Source organism: Anoplopoma fimbria, chromosome 16, assembly GCF_027596085.1.
Source record: "Anoplopoma fimbria isolate UVic2021 breed Golden Eagle Sablefish chromosome 16, Afim_UVic_2022, whole genome shotgun sequence".
Classification (NCBI taxonomy): domain Eukaryota; kingdom Metazoa; phylum Chordata; class Actinopteri; order Perciformes; family Anoplopomatidae; genus Anoplopoma; species Anoplopoma fimbria.
The window spans coordinates 19,378,630-19,400,013 of record NC_072464.1 but is presented as its reverse complement, the minus strand read 5'-3'; the positions used below and the strand labels follow the sequence as shown (position 1 = coordinate 19,400,013).

At 42.8% G+C, this 21,384-nt stretch overlaps 1 protein-coding gene across 1 annotated transcript in view; it reads right to left on the bottom strand.

Annotated features, from left to right (window-relative positions):
• LOC129104971 (neuropilin-2-like) overlaps positions 1-21,384 on the bottom strand; it is an 87,819-nt gene that overhangs the window by 40,197 nt on the left and 26,238 nt on the right. Inside the window, exons 5-10 of the mRNA XM_054615833.1 lie at positions 20,493-20,648; positions 20,229-20,398; positions 14,633-14,788; positions 6,150-6,294; positions 1,973-2,148; positions 1,015-1,188 (exon numbers count right to left, since the gene is read on the bottom strand). Of these exons, the coding sequence (XP_054471808.1) occupies positions 1,015-1,188; positions 1,973-2,148; positions 6,150-6,294; positions 14,633-14,788; positions 20,229-20,398; positions 20,493-20,648 (977 nt within the window). The remainder of the gene's footprint in view (positions 1-1,014; positions 1,189-1,972; positions 2,149-6,149; positions 6,295-14,632; positions 14,789-20,228; positions 20,399-20,492; positions 20,649-21,384) is intronic.

Here is a 21,384-nt window from a genome sequence, read left to right as displayed (position 1 = left end):
TGACTTCATGTTTGTTTGATATATGTGGCATCTGTCAGAGTGGGTGCACTGAAACATTGTTGTGTGCTGAAGACATCATTGAGACAGCATGAGAATCCTGAAACAATGGAGCAAGACGTAATCACTGCAGAGGTAGTTAAAAATTGTCATTTCACAACTCCACCGTGCATGTCTCACTGCCTGTCTCTCCAAAGTCATATAACACTCCTAATCAGCACTGTTTCCAAGCACAGTATGACATGTGTCATAAAAATAACAACAGAGATTGTGTTTTCTTTGATTTTTCCAGTAAGCAGCCTGTGGCGAAAAAACAAGATTTATTACAAACTGAAAACTGACTAGACTGCACAAATCCTTGTCAAAATGTGGGCTGTGAAAGTTGTAATATTGGTTTCATTAATTGAATTGCATCTGTCTTCCCCATTTCTAGAATAAAAAATAAAAAAAAATGTATGATGAATTTCCCAGGATGCTCATTTAAAAAGACAGGCAGATGAAAGAGAACAGAATTTTAGCATCAGGAGAGAAGCATGGCACTAAGAAGTACTATTAACGTTTTAAGGCTGAGCCTCAGAAAGGAGAAGAGAGTTTAAAGTGCCCCTGTCTCACGGTGCGTTAGACCGCCGGCAGTGTTGATGCAGGAAAGACATTTTTAATTAACACCCATGAGAGTCAAATAGGGGATGAGTGAACAGTAGGATGAGACACAGAGAAAAGCAGAGAGAGAGAGCGAGAGCATAGAGGACTTAGAGAGTGGCAAAGACAGAAGCAGGGAGAGTGAGGACTGAGGTGATTAAATTGAATTATTATCAGAGCTGAGGCTGTATTAAATGGCTTTTTTTCTTGGAAATGACAAAGCAGAGAGAGAGGGAGAGACAGAGAGGGAGAGCAAAGACGGATTGAGTTGAAAGACAGCTATAAATGAACTACAAATGAGGGAGAAATGACAGTGACAATCAGACAGAGGAGGGTACATATGCATTTGTCAGACAGACACCTTCCTCCATCCTTTACCTTAGCAAACCCCGTCTTGCTGTCAGTGATGTAGGTCCAGTCTTTGCCGGTCAAGCTGTGTGCCAGTTTGTACTTCCTGACAAACGCTCTGTTCTCAGCGCTGGTGCTGCCCTCCAGCCCTCTTGCACCCTGGGTAATAATGCCCCGCACCATCTTGGGCACACCGAGGTCGGTCTGCAACACAGACGAACATGATCATTATTGTTAGCTCTCTCTCTCTCTCTCTCTCTCTGCACCAAAGAAGCCCACCAATTTCCAGATCCCCTGTCTATTACAACAGCTCTGACTTTCCTTACAGCATACACAGTCCGTCAGTGCTGGTTCTCCGAAACAGAACTTTTAACAAGTTGCAAGGCATTCTTTTTTGTGTTACTGTTGTAATTCATGAACTGGATCAGTTAAAACAATACAAGCTAGTCTCTGGATGAAACTGTTTGCCACTTTGTGGATCACTTTGTTTTTCTGCAGTCGGCCGATATGCATTGTGTTCCTTGATTTTTGTCACATGTTGCAATATCCTCTTGTTCAACTTTTGTTTCCTAGAAGTGATTCTAGCACCCTCCGAAATGGCCTTCCATTTCATTGTTTGTGGAAAGTGATTATGAGAGTAATTGCCTTTAGAGATGACATGCAAATGAAGGTTATTGGTTTGGGTTTGTTTTAGTCTTTGTCTTTCTCCTTTCTGACAGGAAAGGAACTTCTCCCCAAGAATGTGGAGAATATAAGAAATAAAAGCAGAACTTGTTCCTGTAGTAAAAAAGGGTAAAAAAGATACTGTCTAAGATGCAAAGTTGGCAAATTAGCAACATTTACTGTCTGATCCAGTCAAATGAACCCCAGCTGTGGCCCCTTATCTCAAACTACAGTGTCTTTTATTATGAAAACAAGCATAAAGTTCTGTAGAACAGATATAGTGGTGGTGAAAAACAAGACCCCTCATAAGGACACGGTGACGTACCTGTAGCCACTCTTCCCCAGCTATGGGTTGGGTCGGGTTTGGAAACCAGCCTGACCGACTGGCCACCAGCCTGGCTGCCCCCATGGAGCCGTGGATGTCTCTCATGGAGGACGCAGAGATCTGGGAGTCTGGTAGCAGCCCGGACAACATGCCTTGCAGCTCTGAGCAGGGCGCATCTGAAAGAGACAAAGAATATTTTGTTAGAATACTCTTTCTGAAGCATGACATAAAACATTATTGAACGTTGTCATTGCATATTAATGCAGAACAAAGCAGAGTTACAAAACTTTTCCCCGCTCTCTTTCTGTGTTTCAAAGATCAGTCAAGCATATAAGACTTGAAAGCGAGCTGCCAAAAAGAGGTTGTATTCAAGAGTGAAAAAAGGACGCTGTTTCTTGTGTTAAAGGGTTGATGTTTGAGCTTTGTTGAATGAACATATAGTTTATTTCAAAATGGCCTCTGCATGCAAATGCATTACCAAACAGTAATAAAATAAAATTGACAAATAAGTTAACCAAATGTTTACTGTAATGGATTTTATATCTCATGTCTGTGAAATGAAAAGGTGAAATGAAATTAGAGACTGCCAGGAAAGTACAAATCGCTTTGGAAACTGCTTTGGAAACGTTCAGGAGCGATGGAAGTTAACGGGCATACAAGGTAATATTATCATCCTATGAAGTCTATTGGATTTTCTGTTCTCTATAGCTACACCAGGCTGGTGCATTACTAAGTAACTAAGAACTCAAAAAACTGAATGAATGTGACTTCAAGGTCAGAAATGGTTTTATATCACCGTTTGATCTCATCTCGGAGCAAAACTCTTGTGTGATGGTGACGTGAATTGTTAAAACACTGCACTCCGCTGCTTTCCATCAACCCATTTCATTATCTTTCCTTCCGGCTGCTGCAAAGTTGATGCATAACTTTAACCAAGCTTCCAAAGGGGATTCTTCACGGGGAATTGAGCCGGAGAAGTCTCAAACGGAAGAACTAAATGAGAGCATGCTGCAGATCAAAGGGATGCTGTTTATTCTACTGACAAATGTGTTTTAGTCTAACAAGCATCAAGAATATGTAATTACCATGAATATTGACAAAAAACAACAAAAGGGAAGACAACAAAGTGACCATTTCTATTTGAAAAAGTAGCGGGTAAAATCAAAAAGATTGGAATGAAGGAAGGAAGAGGACAAGGAGGAGATAAAAAGATAGACATAAGGTCAAATAGGAAGATGGAAAGTAGAGAGAGCAAGTGAATAGAGGGATAAAGAGAGAGAGAGCAGACTGACAGTGAAGGGTGACGGTGATTGATGGTGACATTCTTCAAGTCCACGAGGAGATGAATGTTTAATGGCGTGACGTCTGCAGACTCACCTCGCTATGGTAAATAATGAATCAACAATAAGCAACAACAGCTAAGCCATGCAAGACGAGCTCCCTCCAGCTCTATGAAAGACACACAAACCGATGAGCCAGAAGGAGATGCTATTATTGTATTTATTGTAATTTTTATTTTTATTTTTGAATCTATATTTTTTTTTAGCAGCTGCACCCCAGCAGGTTTTTTTTTTTAAATACAGGAGTGCAGTGGGAGTCGATGAGAGTATCATCTCTGGAGATCACAAGAGCAGAAATAGCTAGATATCACACAGCAGCATGAGAGCTCTTAAAGCTCTCTCACACACACATATATATACATACACACACACACACACACACACACACACACACACACACACACACACACAACAACATGCACCAGCGCATACACACACACACACACACACATGCTCTGATGTTTAGCCCACACACACACACACACACACACACACACACACACACACACACACACACACACACACACACACACACACACACACACACACACACACACACACACACACACACACACACACACACACACACACACAAAGCAATGCATGCACCAGCGCATAGAAGTTGAATAGACAAGGTCTCTCACACTGGCACATGCTCTGATGTTTAGCCCACACACACACACACACACACACACACACACACACACACACACACACACACACACACACACACACACACACACACACACACACACACACACACACACACACACACTCCCACTGTGCTTTTTCCTGATAACAGGGTCTTACAAAAGTAAAGTACACCATTGAGTGATCTACCTCGCCGATAAGCATGCACACTGCTACACACAAACACACACACACACACACACATATATAGCTTTACGAACACGTATGCTACATAAGCCTGGTGAGAAAAATAATAAAGGTGCTAAAAATAAATGATTGATAGATGCTGCAGGGCTAAAATAAAGCAAGATTAAGGAAGGAGAGATGGGAGGGATGGAGGAACAAAGAGTTGAATGAGTTAGGGACAGGGGGAAAGATTTAAGGGAAGGAAAAGGGTGGAGAAAAATGAGAGACAGGGAGAGAAAAAAGTGGGAATGGAAGCTGTCAGCAAAAGGCAATGGAAGGACGGAGGAGAAAGTAGAATGAGAGGGAAGAAAAAAACGCGATCGGTAGAACGCGAGAAAAAAAAGTAGAGAGAGAGACATAAAAGTGTGATTTAAGTTAATGACATGTCACTGACTGACTGTTTTATGTGGGCCTTTATAGGCCTGTGTAGGGCATTATCACATCCCCCTGGCAGCATATTCGGGTGTGTGCTCGTCAATATGTGCAGGGAAAGAAGAAGAGATGATACTGCACAGCTATTAGCGGGTATGTTTGGTTGTAAAGTTTCTCCGCAGGTTATAGACATATCTTACTGAAAGCGTGGCGGAACAGTGTGCTGTCACTCTGCTTACGTGTACGGTGTCATCTCTCTGAAACGAAGCAGTGTCAAGATTCTGCATATAAACTCAGCGTTCTCAGTGATTGATTAGAGGCATTACAAGGCAGCAGGGATGGGCCACACACAGGGAAACAAGAATGGCCAAAGGATGTGTTGAATGGGTTCTCGCTGCTCAGAGTATAGTGAGAAATTTAGGGTGATATATGTTGCAATATCAGGTGTTAAAATAGGGTAAAAAATAGGCTGTTGGTAGATAAAATACAGAGGCAAAGATACCTGATGTATGCCACATCCCTGTCTATTTTGCCAGCACTCTCTCTCTCTCTCTCTATCAAACAAACACACGCGCACACACACACACACACACACACACACACACACACACACACACACACACACACACACACACACGAGCAGTATCATATTCTTTTGGTGTGATTGTGATTTGTGTGGGTGCTGAAATAGCCCCCCTAGATAAGAGCATATCTGTCCCTCTCAATGGCCACTACGATGGCAGCAGAGAGAGGCACTAACCCAATAATGATACAGTGGAACTGAAACACACACAAACACACACAACACACACACACACACACACACACACACACACACACACACACACACACACACACACACACACACACACACACACACACACACACACACACACACACAAACACACACTCAAATGGATTGAAACTCTCTCTTTTACCATTTCTGTGACACACAAGCACACGCACACACACACACACACACACACGCACACAAACAGGGACAGTCTAATTAAGTTTTATCTATTTATAGGATTGAGCTGATTATGCTGGTTGAAATCGTGTTTGTTTGCCAGGGCTGCAGATGAAAGCTGAGAGCCTGTCTCTGATGTTATCACCCACACATCACACTCTAGTATTATTCTATTAGGACTGAGTGTGTTTCTTTTTCTGTGTGTGAGTGGGAAACTGAGAGGGAGGATATGTATATGAGAGAGCGAGGGCAAGAGTGTGAGTGCACACGAGAGTGGGTGTGTTGTGTGCATGTGAAATAAGGAGAGGCAAGTATGAATAGACGCATCGGATGGATTGATGGAGGGACAAATTACTGAATTGTTTATCATTAGGTTATATAAATGAGAAAGAAAAAAAAGACCATTTCACATTTGCTTACTTGCTTGTTCTTTTCCAGGAAATGTTTTCTGGGGGAGTTATTTTTGCCCTGACCGACCTTCTGGCCCCGTGTAAAAAGCCAGTATATCACGGGTTTAAAAGTTTGGCAAGACCGCCACTGTGTTTTCACAGGAGCCAGTCCCATGAGGAGAAAAAAAGTCTGAGAAAATCTACAGAAGAAGACTCTAAATCTTCCTTACCCGTGATCTGACAGCCGTACAGCTCGAACCGCAGCGCGATGCCGTTCTTCCACGTCTGAGGTTTGATTCTGACGAAGCGGGCCAGGACGGGCTGCGGGATCCGGTTTAGAACCACCTCCGTGGGGTCAACGTTGGCATGGAAAACCTACACAGAGAGAGGAACAGATGGAAAGGAATAAGATTACATTATTGTCTGTAGGGTTGTTTCCCTTGTTACCCTGCACAGGAAGGGCAGAGGGCAGAGTGAGTGACAACTAAATGATGGATTGGACATTTTGTAGACATTTATGGTTCCCAGACGATGTCTCCAAGTGAATTTTGTGATCCCACCATCCTGCTAGTGCTCCAAAGAAGGTCACATTTTAGGTTTTTGAGTGAAATGTCACCACAAATTTGGGTTTTATTACCGTAAAAGATGGGACAGACAGTCACGCCTACCTCTGAATGAATTGTAATAACTTTGGAAATGACTTAATATACATCCATGTTCAGGTCAAAGTATAGCCTCGGCCATATTTGTTGTTTAGTGCTAATTAGCACATTTCAGCTATTAAGGCTAAGTGGGACAATACAACCCTTTAAATGAATAGTTATATGAAATAATAAGATATGAATCCCATGTCTGTGGCGTTCAGTGTAGAGCTGTAGTCAGAAGGAGGTTAGCTTAGCTTAGCATAAAACTCTCATTCAGGCAGGGTATCCTGTTTGTTTAACCCATGCTAAACAGAAATGTCGCAATGGCAGTAGCAGGGAAAACTCAAAAATATCTTAATGGTCTAAAGTTTGTATAGTCTGACTACAGCAGACTAATGTTTCTCTGCCATGCGCACACACATACGGTACACACACACACACACACACACACACACACACACACACACACACACACACACACACACACACACACACACACACACGCTGAATATATTGCTTCTGTCCACAAAGGAAGAAATTATCGCAAATGTTTTCTTACACGCTCACACACAGACACACAGTCTGAGGGCACGCAGTGTGTAATAAATCAAGGGTGCAAGTATGTGGGAGAGCATCCTCTTCTCACATCCCCTTGACTTTACCACACACACACACACACACACACACACACACACACACACACACACACACACACACACACACACACACACACACACACACACACACACAGGAAAACATCATCTTTACCCCTTCACGCACAGAGGGCAAAGAAAAACACTGTCGCCCCTCAACGCACACACAACATGATACTGTCTCTCTCACACACACACACACACACACACACACAGACACTACAGAACACACACTGTGTCCTCTGAGCTTTCACATTCCTCACCACACACACAAAGTAATTTCCTCTGAAAACACACAAAAATACAGATAAAAAGAGAAACCGAATGCAAGCGCACATGGCCAGAAGCACTCTTTTTGTCTCTCGCCACCAAGACTTTATATCTCTGTCTGTCATTCGTGACTCTCTCTCTCTCTCTCTCTCTCTCTCTCTCTCTCTCTCTCTCCATGTCTCACCACAGGAAGACGCAGCTAGGCTTCAGCTCTTCTCTCCATCATTTCACTGTCTGTCCTCATTTCTGACTTTCTATTCAACATCTCTTCCCCTCTCTGCCATGATGCTGAACCTCAGAGGCTGTTTTCCCTCTGTGGCTCTAACACTCTTTCTATTATGTTACATCAGTGCTGAAAACACAACATAGTGTGTTTATTACAAAGAGCAGCAAACCTCGTTCAACAGAGCCAAAGGGCGTTGCAATTACTTGCTTGGGTACTCATTTATAGATGTTCGCTTCATTTTTGGAGTGTGTGTTTCACTGCGTGTGTGTGTAAATTCCCTATTTTCTTCCTGTTCCCGATCCATTAAACAGCAGGGCCTGTCAGGGGTGACAAAATATGGATGAAAGGGGTTTGTGACTTGAAGGAACAGGAGCGGGCTGCTAGGCCAGCTGGGAATTGAACCCATGACCCGCTGGGTGTATGATACAAAGTCAGTTGCAGTGAACTCATGCCCTTACAATGGCTGTGACCAGTTAAATGATGGAAAAATGCCTAAAGGCCCCAAAAGACTTAATGGGATTGTGGCAGTGGTATGTAATTACAGCTGTGTGTGTGTGTGTGTGTGTGTGTGTGTGTGTGTGTGTGTGTGTGTGTGTGTGTGTGTGTGTGTGTGTGTGTGTGTGTGTGTGTGTGTAAAAGTGTAATTATGAAGTCTCACTCTGAGGAGTTGGGGGCCGGTGGGTGCTTTCTGATTTCCCTTGGTGCACACTGAAACTTTTCCTCACACACACACACACACACACACACACACACACACACACACACACACACACACACACACACACAGACACACACACACAAACACACACACACACTGCTGTATATGCTTTTATGTTTGTGTACATAGGAGTGTGCACACTGTGTGTGTCTTATATTTTGTTTAATCTCCTATGTGTCTGTGTGGTAACATTGCTACTGTCCTTTACCAGCTGTTCAAATCAGTGATGGTATGTGTGTGTGTGTGTGTGGCAGGCACTTCTGTATAAATGCTGTTTATGGACGCATCTCGTGTACTTTATATTTACTTTATACAAATATTTCACAGTTACAACTGCTGCTTTACAATCTCTTCAGTGAACTGACTGCATTTTAGTGCATGTGAGTCCTGTGAGCGTTCCCCACTGGCTAATCATTGACTTTTTTCACTGCGCTCATATGGCGGGTACAACTGATAAAGCTGTTTTGCATAAGCGTATAGCTCCCACCCTCCGGTTCCCCCCCCCAGGTTAACACTGTTTGCTCTGTCAGCACGGTTGCCGTTGTTTGCGCTGTTATGACTGTTAGTGCCAGCCCAGCCGTTGTCACGTTGAGAGCTGTGTAGAGACAATCCCTTTACCAAAGATATGCTCCTAATTTGTAATTTAGCACCTTGTCTCTTTCTAAAAGGCCTCTGCAACAATCAGTTAATGGACTACACCTGCAACCGAGCTCAGGTTATTCTGTGTGTGTGTGTGTGTGTGTGTGTGTGTGTGTGTGTGTGTGGTGTGTGTGTGTGTGTGTGTGTGTGTGTGTGTGTGTGTGTTTTGTGCAGGTTTGTTAATGGACCGATATTTCCACCTGTGTGAGAAAAGGGAAGCTGACACCAGGAGCACTGGAGGGGAACCGATGCTTAACTTTACACACTTAAACACACGCACATGTGCGCAGGTCAATAAACAAGCAGAAATGCTTCAAACCACCAGTAAAAAAAACTATTCAAAGCAAGATAAATCTTCCCTATTCAAATGGTACTTTCATCTCTCAGTGAAGGTCAAAGGTGATGGACATGAAGTGAATACTGTTTTCCCTTCATTTACACACACACCTACTCTCCTGAATAACAATAGTGTGCAGGGCAGAAGGACACATATTATGTAGCTGCTTCTGGTTTGGTAGTCAAAAGGCGACTAACCAAACATGTAACCACTGGATAGAAAAAGAGCATGAGGAGTGAATATGTTCACCTCATGGGAAAGAAAAGGACAGGTGTGTGTGTGTGTGTGTGTGTGTGTGTGTGTGTGTGTGTGTGTGTGTGTGTGTGTGTGTGTGTTGTGTGTGTGTGTGTGTGTGTTTCGTGAGTCCACAGGGCCACAGTCAGTCAGCCAGCGAGGACCAGCGCAGACACGCTGAATTATTCAAATGTCCGTTGTGTGTGTGTGTGTGTGTGTGTGTGTGTGTGTGTGTGTGTGTGTGGGGGGGGGGGGTAGAGTTATAAAATAGTAAAACACCTCCCATCTCCTCTCATTTCATCACACAAGGACAAACACACACACACACACACACACACACACACACACACACACACACACACACACACACACACACACACACACAGACTTCAGGGAGGTAACCTGTGTTTGACAGCTAAACCCTGGTATGTGTGTGTGTATGTGTGTGTGTGTGTGTGTGTGTGTGTGTGTGTGTGTGTGTGTGTGTGTGTGTGTGTGTGTGTGTGTGTGTGTGACAGTTCAGTCACAAACCAAACGACACATGGTACCGTTATAATATCCCCCCCCTTGTACCGCTCCTCTCTTTTTCCTCTCAGCTTTTCCTCCTTCATTTGTCACAAACTCTTTCCTCGCTCTCCCCTTTGACCTCGCCCTCCCTGCTGCCTTTCCCTCACCTCGCCCTCCCTCCCTCCTCCCACTACTCTGTCGTTTTATTTAATTTCCCCTCTCCTGACATCCTTACAGGCTGTGTTGCTTGGACCTCTGATCTATCCAGAGGGATTTGTGGTCAACACCCTTCTCTGTTATTCTCATTATTCCTCCTCTCTCTCCGCCATGCCTCCGTTCATCCATCCATCCATCTCTCCTTTTCTCTCGCTCCGTGATTCCCCGGTGAACACTTCTTCTCTCCCTCCCCTCTCTGCCTCTCTCACTTGTTCCCCTATGAACCTCGCCTTTTCTCCCTTCGGTTTCCACCTCTCATCCTCCCTCTGCACAGCTCACTTTCTCTTCCCTCCATCAGTTCAATGCTTGACTGGTTGACCTTTTGCTTGTGTTTTCTTTTCTTAATTTTTTTTCAAATTTCCTACACTTTCCTCTCCCAACACGATCCCTCTGCCTCCCTCGGATTCCACCCACGTTTCCCACCTTTATCCCTCTCTCTCCATCCATCCTCTCTCCCACAGATTAAGGTGGGAATACGAGGTTTTGGTCTTGGCAGAGGTCCAGTGTTGTAATGGCCTCAGACAGCTCTGCCCGGAGCAATTCAGGAGGGCTACGTAATGACATTTGTACCACGCAGTGCTTAAATGTACCTCTACCGACAGCAGGTCTCTGACTTCTCGAGACGAAGAGTCTAACTAAGACAACATCATGTCTCAACTTGAGACTTCAGGTCACAGAAAATTGCTGCTTCTCCTAACCTCCCCTAAGCAGCCCCACGGTCAATTTTGTGCACTGAATCACAGTTAAAGTTATACCGATAATCTTCCTGTTTCTGTATAATGCTCCCATGTTGGTGCTCTCGTGATATTTCCCATGAGCAGTAAAAAATGATCTGACATAACCTGATCGTCTAGAGGGGATATAAAAATCGTCAGCTTCGAATTAAAAACAGGGAGAGAGGAATACAGAAACATTTATGGATGAAAAACAGAGAAAACAAAGAAAACATAATATACAAATTGGCTAAGGATCGCGACTAATCCCAGAGAAACGGCACGGCATACTGGTTTTGCAATGATGATTTCTATTATAATCACATTTGCCTGGCATTCCCCTTGTGTCTAATACTCTCTACTTCCCCTCTTTCTCCCGTGCATATCTTGAGTCAGCACCTGTCATTTGTGAGTACAATTTCAGTACAATGGGAACAAATGCGGTGTGAATATTACTTCTCCTCCTCTCCAAAAAGTCCCTGCACTTTAACATATATTCCACATGTCCCATCTGGTTCACAACGGGCCCTTAATAACGTTATCAAATGCATTACAGATCACACAAATCATTGCGATGTTGTGTGACATGGGCTGGCTTCCAGATGTTTAAAACCAGTGTGCGTGTCTCTGTGTGCACAGTGGCTGTTTTATTTAAGATTTACTCATCTGAGACAAATGCTAACATATAACTAGCAGGCATGTGTGTGTTCTTGCAGTTGTGTTGTGCACGAGTGTGTGTTTGCATGAGCACTTTTCTTAATATCCATGTGGCTGCCATTAGTTTCTGTCCTCCTTTCAGGACTGTTACACATAAAATACAAATTTAATAATTCTTCCAGATTAACCACACACACACACACACACACACATACCAAACCAAAGCTGAAGTCAAGCGGAAAAATTCATGTGTTTCGAGCAGCATAAACTTGCCTGTCTGCCTTGTGATGACTTTCTCAGAAACATATGGGGGGAGGGAGAAACAAGTGATGGAGTGCCGAGGGAGAGGAAAGACGAAGGGGATGGAAAAGAGTGCAAGAGTGGAGGGTTTAAGGTGAATGAAGATGTGAAGAGAGCAAGTGTGTAGACAAGCAGGGAGGATTTGATGGATGACAGATTTTTCAGAGAACCAGTGAAGAGGTGAGTGAATGAAAATGTCAGGTGAGAGATGAATGTATACATGAACAGTTCAGAGCAGGTTCAACAAGTTAAGGAGAGAGGAGTTAGGACACATCTATATATCCCTTCCACTGGTAGAGAAGATACCTAATCTTGAAATATGGTAATAAATAAATCATTCTATGTCTTAGAGCTGATCCCTGCATGAATTGATGCAGGATTCTGATCTCAATTATAAGAAAACAGTTTCCTTGAATTATCCTGTTAATGCTGACATAGCGTTTTACCATCCAAACCATAAAACATTCTTCTTGGCCACTGTTGAGTTATTTATAAGTCTTTTTTAACATAAAAGGCAGACAGTCGAGAAGGCAAGGAAGCTGCCGATCTGCCGCCTGATGTATGTCAGCTGACATTTGGCCCCAAGATGCTGACGCCATTGTTTCATCATCACATAAATGACCATCACTCTCTTTGTCTTTTTCCAGCTCTCTCTGCTCTAATCTCCTTTACTCTGCTGCCTCTTTCATCTCCCCCTCTCAGGACAGAGGACGCACCATAACGTGCAAACCAAATTTTTTTCATTTTTTTATAGCCCAATACCACCAATCAAAAATGTGCCTGTATATGACACCCTCTGTCTTTAGACCCTCTATATGGACAGGGGAAAAACGTCAGGAAGAGCTACAACAGAGGGATCACTCTCGTTGGACGTAAAGACGTGTAAAATGACAGTGTCAGTATGACAAAACACTCATATATCTGGTTAATATCCATATCGAACAGATGAGATTATGACATACAGTAGAGGATCAAATGAAACGTCTAAAGGACCCTGAGCTGAACCATCAGATTACAGCACAGACTGTCTCACCAGGGGGGCTCAAAAGACCGTTACCAGTTGGTTTGAGGATGTGCATATGTGTGTGTGTGTGTGTGTGTGTGTGTGTGTGTGTGTGTGTGTGTGTGTGTGTGTGTGTGTGTGTGTGTGTGAGTGGGTATTCTGTGTGTGTGTGTGTGACAAGGGAGGGGTATTCTACCAGAAACTGCAGCTGATTTATTCTCAACCCCTCCTCCTCTTCAAAGACGCACACACATTCATATGCATGCACACACACACACACACACACACACACACACACACACACACACACACACTGTGACTCCCATTGGCATTCTGCCCTGAACGCTGCTTTCCAGGGTTATGGGGGAATCAAGAAGGATTATGGGTGGTGACACCAACATCTGACCTCAAAACATCGTCTTTAATACTATCCAATGGTGATAATAGTATTGGATTGTTATTGTTAAATAGACTCACTGGTGAAACTGAATTGATTGATTGATTGATTGGTTGAGGAATTTCCAGATTGTCAAAAAGATGTTCATACTGCACAAATGAAAACTACCAAAATGATTTATTTTCTATTCAACTCAATTGTCGACTAAGCTTCACAGCTCTAAACCTGATTTTAAAAAACTTAACACTCGCCCCCTTGTTCTCATTTTTTTTTATCATCCCTTAACAAATGTATTTATTTTCTTCCAAACTGCCCTTCTCGGCATCTCCCTGTGTTTTTTCCATCAATCATTTCTCTTTGAGTCAGCTACATCTATAAGCCTTATGGAATCTGCAGCCCACAGAGGAACCCCAGATGGTTAGACTGAGTCTCCAGTTTCCAGCTCAAAGCAGAAGAAGCGCTTGCACCGTACTGCATGTATGCATCTGTGAGTGTGTGTGCAACGTATTAGTGAGTTTATAGCACAAAACTAGACGCGGCGTTAGCCCGCAGGACAAACATATGTGACCGCTATAGCAGTGGGAGAACGGCCCTGATGGAAAAAACAGCCACAGCCACAACCGCTGGAACGCTCCTCCACTTTAATTGCAGTTGCAACCCATTTTTAAAGACCCTCTGTACCGTCTGCTTCATTTCTACACGGCCCCCACAGACTGCAGCTCACTCACTGATGATTCATCATGCTTTAACACCACTGAGAGAAACAGCTTAGAAACCAGGTCCAACCAGGTCGAAGTTCTGCAGAACTCTGACCAGTGAGTAACACAAACCAGATGGGATGTGAATAGCAGACTGTGCAGGCTGCTGTAAATGTAGCTGCATCCAATGATGTAAGGTATCACTTGGAGCTTGGAGACGTCTGCTGATTCTGGCTTGGTCGTAAACCCTTAAATGAAGCCAACTGAGCGGCGGTTGAACGGCTGTAATTGCAGACACCGGTTGAATTTTGGGCTTGTGGTCAAGTGTTGCTGCATATATATTCCGTCTCACGTGTTCCTCTGCCTCTTCCATGAGTGTGCATGTCCGGGCATGTGTGTCACCTGAGATCATCCAGACTCTCTAACCCCTCGCCCTGACAGCTTTGCGGTTCAGGAATATGTGTGTTTGTGCATGTGCTGAGTGTGTATACTTGTGCCTACCTTATGATTCTTGCCATGTCTGTAGACCATCCAGTCCTCTCCGTTGGTGCTGACCTCCAGCTTGAAGGTGGTGACATGGTACGCCTTTTGAGTTTCCTTTGAAATGGCGCCCTGGGTGGCGATGCCTGTGAGCACCTTCAAAGTATGGAGGTCCACCTGTTGGCAGGGAGGGCAGAGGAGGTTTTAGCAAATGATTAAAAAAAACAAACTACATGAGCAAAATATTAAAGGAAACAAACAAGCTGAGAACTAATAATGAACTGAAATCCCAACCACATTTTCCAACCTTCTCTGATCCAAATTCAAATTCTGATCCAGACTCTAAGTCATACAAAACGCCCCTCATGCTGAAGCTCTTAGAACATTAAATTGGTTAAAGATAGACACAAACACACAAACGTAAATCTGAACTCATCAGCATCTACCTCTCACCTTCACTGCTCTACGTTGCTCTCCTTTTTTCTCCCTCTCTCTCTGTGACTCTCTCATGGCAGATCGATAGCAATGACCCGGGGCTCATTTTAATTTCCTCCCATACAATAGCCATAATCACCTCCCCATCCTAATTGTGGATGCTACGCTACGTGTCTGGCATGCTGCTAGTAGTGTTGCCATTATGCATAGACACCATTGTGTGCTGAATGCAGGCTTCAAACTCCTTCATTTCAAGGTCCCTCAAGTAGTGCATTTGTTTTGCTCAGCAGTGCCCAAAATGAGCAGATCAAGGAGAACAAAGACGCTCTATAAAGCACAATTAAAGTAACAAAAGGCATGTTTTCATTTGAGACTCTCTCATATTGTAAAAAGAAAGAATCAAGTTATTATATTGTTGGATGCATATATTTGAACACGACTAATGAGGATTTTTATATTCATATTTTGCCAACATGATTTTATTGAGGGTTATAATAGTTCAGGCTGTTCTCTGATCTCATACACTGTTCAACTTTACAGGCGACCGCTATTGTTGTACAGTGTGAAACCAATGGTCAACGCAGATTTATTGAAGTGATGCCACTTCCATTGCTATTTTAACCCAAACCACAATCTTTTTCTAAACCACAGCAAGTAGTTTTATTTGCCTAAACTTCACCAAGTTGTTTCCTGTAAAGACGGTAGTTTATTTAAAAAGGTCTGGATTGACAGGTGTTGCGGAAACATTCGCACGAATAAAGAGGAATTATCTTTCTTCATGAATCATGCAAATTGTCAGTTATCAGCAACATAGCACACCTGTCACTTTTCAAACCCTCAGTTTTCATGAATTATGTTCCCTGCTACGTTAAGATCCAAGCCTCTACTGTACAGAACGAAGGAAGGTTTGAGACAAAGAGAGGCTGCAGACAAATAAAGAGCAGAAGATGAGAAAGATTCTACTGTAGGTTATAACATTTTTCCCCTCCAATGGAGCTCTTGAAACCTGTAGATTAATCAGAACTTGCTGTGTGTTTGTGTGTGTGTGTGTGTGTGTGTGTGTGTGTGTGTGTGTGTGTGTGTGTGTGTTGTGCATCCCACTGGGGTATACAGTAGTACAAAACACCGGGGGAGGTAAAATGCTGCGTTTGTTATCTGTCAGAGAGACAGGTGTTTTAGATTACTTCCACACACACACACACACACACACACACACACACACACACACACACACACACACACACACACACACACACACACACACACACCCTACGCCTGCATGCTTAGAGCCAGGCAGAGATCCACCAAGACAACTAATCGATGGTACGGAACCGAGGAGAGGGGAGGAGAAGAGGGGTGAGGAGTAAGGGAAATAGGAGAGAGAGCGAGAGAACAGAAGGAGGTGAAGAATGAATGAATGAGCCTGTAAAGGAGAGAGAGAGAGAGAAAGAATGAGAATGAAAAAGAGAGAGAGAGAGAGAGAGGGATGGAGAGAGATATGCTAAGTGAGCCTTTCCAGGGAAGGATTCTCATCAATCACAGAGTTGTTAGAATAACGGAGCCACCAGAACTCACATCATCAATCTGCACCACACCTCACTGGACCAGCCCAGAACAGAATAGAATAGAATAGAATAAAACATAAATAAATAGAATATAACAGAATAGAATAGAACAGAATAGCAAAGAACGGAACAGAACAGAATAGAATAGAATAGAATAAAACATAAATAAATAGAATATAACAGAATAGAATAGCATAGAAAAGAACACAGTAGAACAGAACAGAACAGAATAGAATAGAACAGAATAGCAAAGAACAGAATAGAACAGAACAGCATAGAACAGAATAGCATAGAACAGAACAGAACAGAACAGAATAGAATAGAATAGAATAGAATAGAATAGAACAGAAAATAATAGAGCAGAACAGAGCAGAACAGAACAGAATAGAATAGAACAGAATAGCAAAGAACAGAACAGAACAGAACAGAACAGAACAGAATAGAACAGAATAGCAAAGAACAGAACAGAACAGAACAGAACAGAATAGAATAGAATAGAACAGAACAGCATAGAACAGAATAGCATAGAACAGAACAGAATAGAATAGAATAGAATAGAATAGAACAGAATAGCATAGAACAGAGCAGAGCAGAACAGAACAGAATAGAACAGAATGGCATTGAACAGAATGGAACAGAACAAGACTAGACAAGACTAGACTGGACTAGACTAGACTAGACTAAACTAGACTAGATGAAAATAAAAGTGTATGATAGAATAGAATAGAATAGAGTAGAGTAGAGTAGAGTAGAGTAGAATAGAATAGAATAGAATAGAATAGAGTAGAATAGAATAGAATAGAATAGAATAGAATAGAATAGAATCACAGCATGCCACATCATAGAAAGTGCCCTGGAGAGAGATTTAAACGGCACACGTGGCTCTTGAGCCAACATAGCAACACACACATGCCTAAGCTGCGTGGGCACACATTTCAACAAACACACACTCAAACACACACACACACACACACACACACACACACACACACACACACACACACACACACACACACACACACAGACACGCATGCACACACACGAGCACACACTCAGTTATAAGAGACCAGGGGGTTGCTGGATGCAAGAAGGAGAGGCATGTTGGCATTCATGACAGCTGCTTGTCAAGACAGGAGGCTGCACACGCACATATGCACAAACACATACCTACGTACACACACACACACACACACACACACACACACACACACACACACATATTCAGGGGTCTTGCTCTGTGCAAAGTGTTAACGCAGTGGAACAGCTGAGAGCCTCTGAGGAACGCAGCGACCCGACCACAACACCGGTGACCAGAAAGGGAGCGAGAGACGACAAGTGGAAACTTCAATTCCAGAAAATTTAATGCAACGATGGCACGTGTCACAAAAACAATAATCCAGAATACGAGGTCTATTTTATGTGGGCCATCTGAAAAAAGTCTTTCAAGCAATTCATGTTAAGCAAATTCTTTCAACGTCAGCTACATTTTGAGATGGGGGGGGCCGGAGAGAGCGAGCTGTCAGCTGCAGTTGAGGTGAAACAGGAAGGAAGAGACTGATGGGACCTTGGCCTCATGCTGCCTCTTGGCCGCATTCCCTTCCTGTGTTTGCCGCTCCAGAGTTTGGCCTCAGTAGAGCTCTGACAATCAAAAACTGCTGCTTCTATTCCAAATCTGTCTGTGGCTATCTGTGATTGTGTCACCGTGTCTGCAAATTAACAGATGGGGTGCTCGCCTGGTTCTTGTCTCCTTGAGCAAAAACACAGATCCCTCACTGGATCTCTTTACTGCTAACTGGACAATCTTGTGATCGTTTTTTTGTTTTTGTTTTCGGAAGCAGCACTTCTTGGGTCGTCTAATCGCAGGCTTTTAGAGAGGATGGAATATGTTAGCTGCGCAAAAGAAAGCCTAAGTCTTTGTGAGCTTTTTTTCTGCGGTGTGATTGTGCTGCAGGATTTCAATTCAGGAAAACTGAGAGCCAAGCAGCTGGCATCCTGACCAGTTGGCACAAACTATGAAAAAACGATGATGAGTTTCTGGCTCTCGCAACTTGCTCTTAAAATCATAAGAAACAGACAAGACTGCATCTCACATTTGGTAAAGGAAACGCTTCAAACTGATAACTTAATGAAGGGAAATCATACATGAGACTACGCCTATTTCATAAAAGCACATCGACAAAGACTATAGCAAAACCTGTGGGCAGCCTTTGCAAGGCTACAGGAAGGTGACACCCAACAAGATAATCTGATGTTTATAGAAGAGATCTCACGGAAGAGCGCCTCGCAGGCTGGTTTGAATTCATTTCTGTCTGAGGGGTGAGTAAACCTCACACTCCCTTTCCCCTCTCACCCAGACAGCCTCATAACTCACACTTGGCACAGGGATGGCAGGAAGTTGGCACTGTGATAAAATACGGGAAACAATGCCTTACCCAGGCATCTCGCCGCTAAACCTCGATATCACTACATCTCCCACTCACTCGCTCTCGTTCGCCCCCCCCCCCCCACACACACACACTCACATACGCTGACACGAATATAGCCGTGGTGGAGTTATTATGTGTGACATGTCAACGCAAGAAAAAAAATAAAAGATTCAACCAAAATGGAGCACAATCCGTTTTGAGTGCAGGCAGAGAAAACTTTTTCAAGACTAAGATTCTGTATTTCAGGATTTTGTGCCAAAAGAGAAACGCCTCAAAACTTTCATAAAAATAAGCTTTTTATGTTGCACCACATGTACATAATCATATATCCTTGAAATAATTTCTATATATCACTAAATTATTCCTGTTTTCAGTATTTGTGGCTTCACTCTGATGATAACAGTTGAAATAAGTCATACACTGTCGATAACCCTCTAACACCAAAATATCAACTGCTGCCATGAAAGATTATTTTTACAGTTTTTTAATGCACTTTTCTTTTTAAATTTGTACATACTATTTGTCACTGTCAATATAAATCCTTTATACTGTACATACAGTATATAGACATATTTACCTGTACATAATGTACATAATCATCCAGTTCTTGTATATCAATATTTATTTATTGTCTAGAAATATGACTTGTTTAGACATTTTTTTTTTTATTTTTTTTTTATTTTATATATATATATATATATATATATTTATACAATATTTTCATACACATCTATTTTTTCTGTACTTGTGTTATATAGCTTAGTTGTCTTTGTTCCTAGCTGTTATTTCTGTTTCTGTGTAAGTACAGTTATATTCCTTCGATTTGCACGAACACTTTCGGCCAATTAAGGTGAATTCGATATTTGATTCTAATTCTGATCAACTCGTCTATTAAACTTTCCTTATTATCTTAATGAAAATTTGATCCAGTCCGCATTCCGTTTCCTTATCATGTATTTTCTGTTTCAAATCAGTTGAATGTAAACAGAATTTCTAGGGAAAATGTTGAGTAGTGGGTATGACTTCAATTAAACTTTTTAATATCTGTTCATATTCACATGTGACTGATTGCAAGTGTCATTGATTCAGGGCTTGATTCAGAATTGATGTGTCCACAGCAACCTTATCAATGGACCCAAAAGAACATTTATGAATTCATTGCACCACGACTCCAGGTAGCTAAACTCGTACCTGTATGTACTCCCGGTTGCTGTCTTCATTGGGCGTCCATCCGTTGTCATGGTAATTGAGTCGGGCCTGTCGTGGCAACCAGCGGTCATCGTAGAAACTGGACGAGGCTGTGATCTGGTCGTCCGTTATCTTTCCTGACTCCAGACCGAATGCATTACTGCAGTGGAAAGCTGCAAGAGGACGTGAGGAGGAGGGGAATAGATTTACACCAATGTTGTTGCATTTTTTAAATTGAATAATAAATAAATAAGCTATGTTACTTACTCTCACTGACTTCCTTGTGCGTCATGTTGTATCGAGCTGAGAAGCCATCTTTAGCCACAGCCATGTCGGTGTGGAAAGACAATGATAGAATCCCGGTAGACGATTGGATCTCAGGGGGCACCCTGATCCCGCAGTATCGACCAATCAGAGGGCCCACTGTCGATCAAACAAGAAGTATTGGATTAGCCGACTGTTACAATTCTGTCTGCAATTTATATATGTCATCGTCTGGTATATTTTTGTGGCTCGGGATGTGCGGTTACACAAGACGTTGCAATGATCTCACTTACCCAGGTGTCAAGAAGATTTATTATTTTTTCATTCCTTTATCAATCCCTTCATCCCTTAATCCTCACATTTGTTTCTCTCTATCCTTCGGAACTTGCATTGCCTTTTTCTTTCTGCCATTATCCTCATCACTCCTGCCTCCGCTGACATCTGCTCATCACTCCTCCCTCTCATGTCATCACCTCTCCTCCCTTCATCTATCTCCGGACTGGACGCGGCTTTACAATGTGTACTATATGTGTGTGTGTGTGTGTGTGTGTGTGTGTGTGTGTGTGTGTGTGTGTGTGTGTGTGTGTGTGTGTGTGTGTGTGCGTGTATTAATCCTACTTTCCTCTTCTCTAATACCACAACTTGTATATGTCAACACAAACAGAAGAGTGTGATTTAGAGCCCTGGGGTGCGTGCTTGTGTGTGTGTGGATGGGTGGGAGCACACATAGTTGATTCATCCTGCTATTCCCTGACTCCTCTCTCTCACACACACTCTCTCACACACACACACACACACACACACACACACACACACACACACACACACACACACACACACACACACACACACACACACACACACACACACACACACATACTGTACATACACAAAT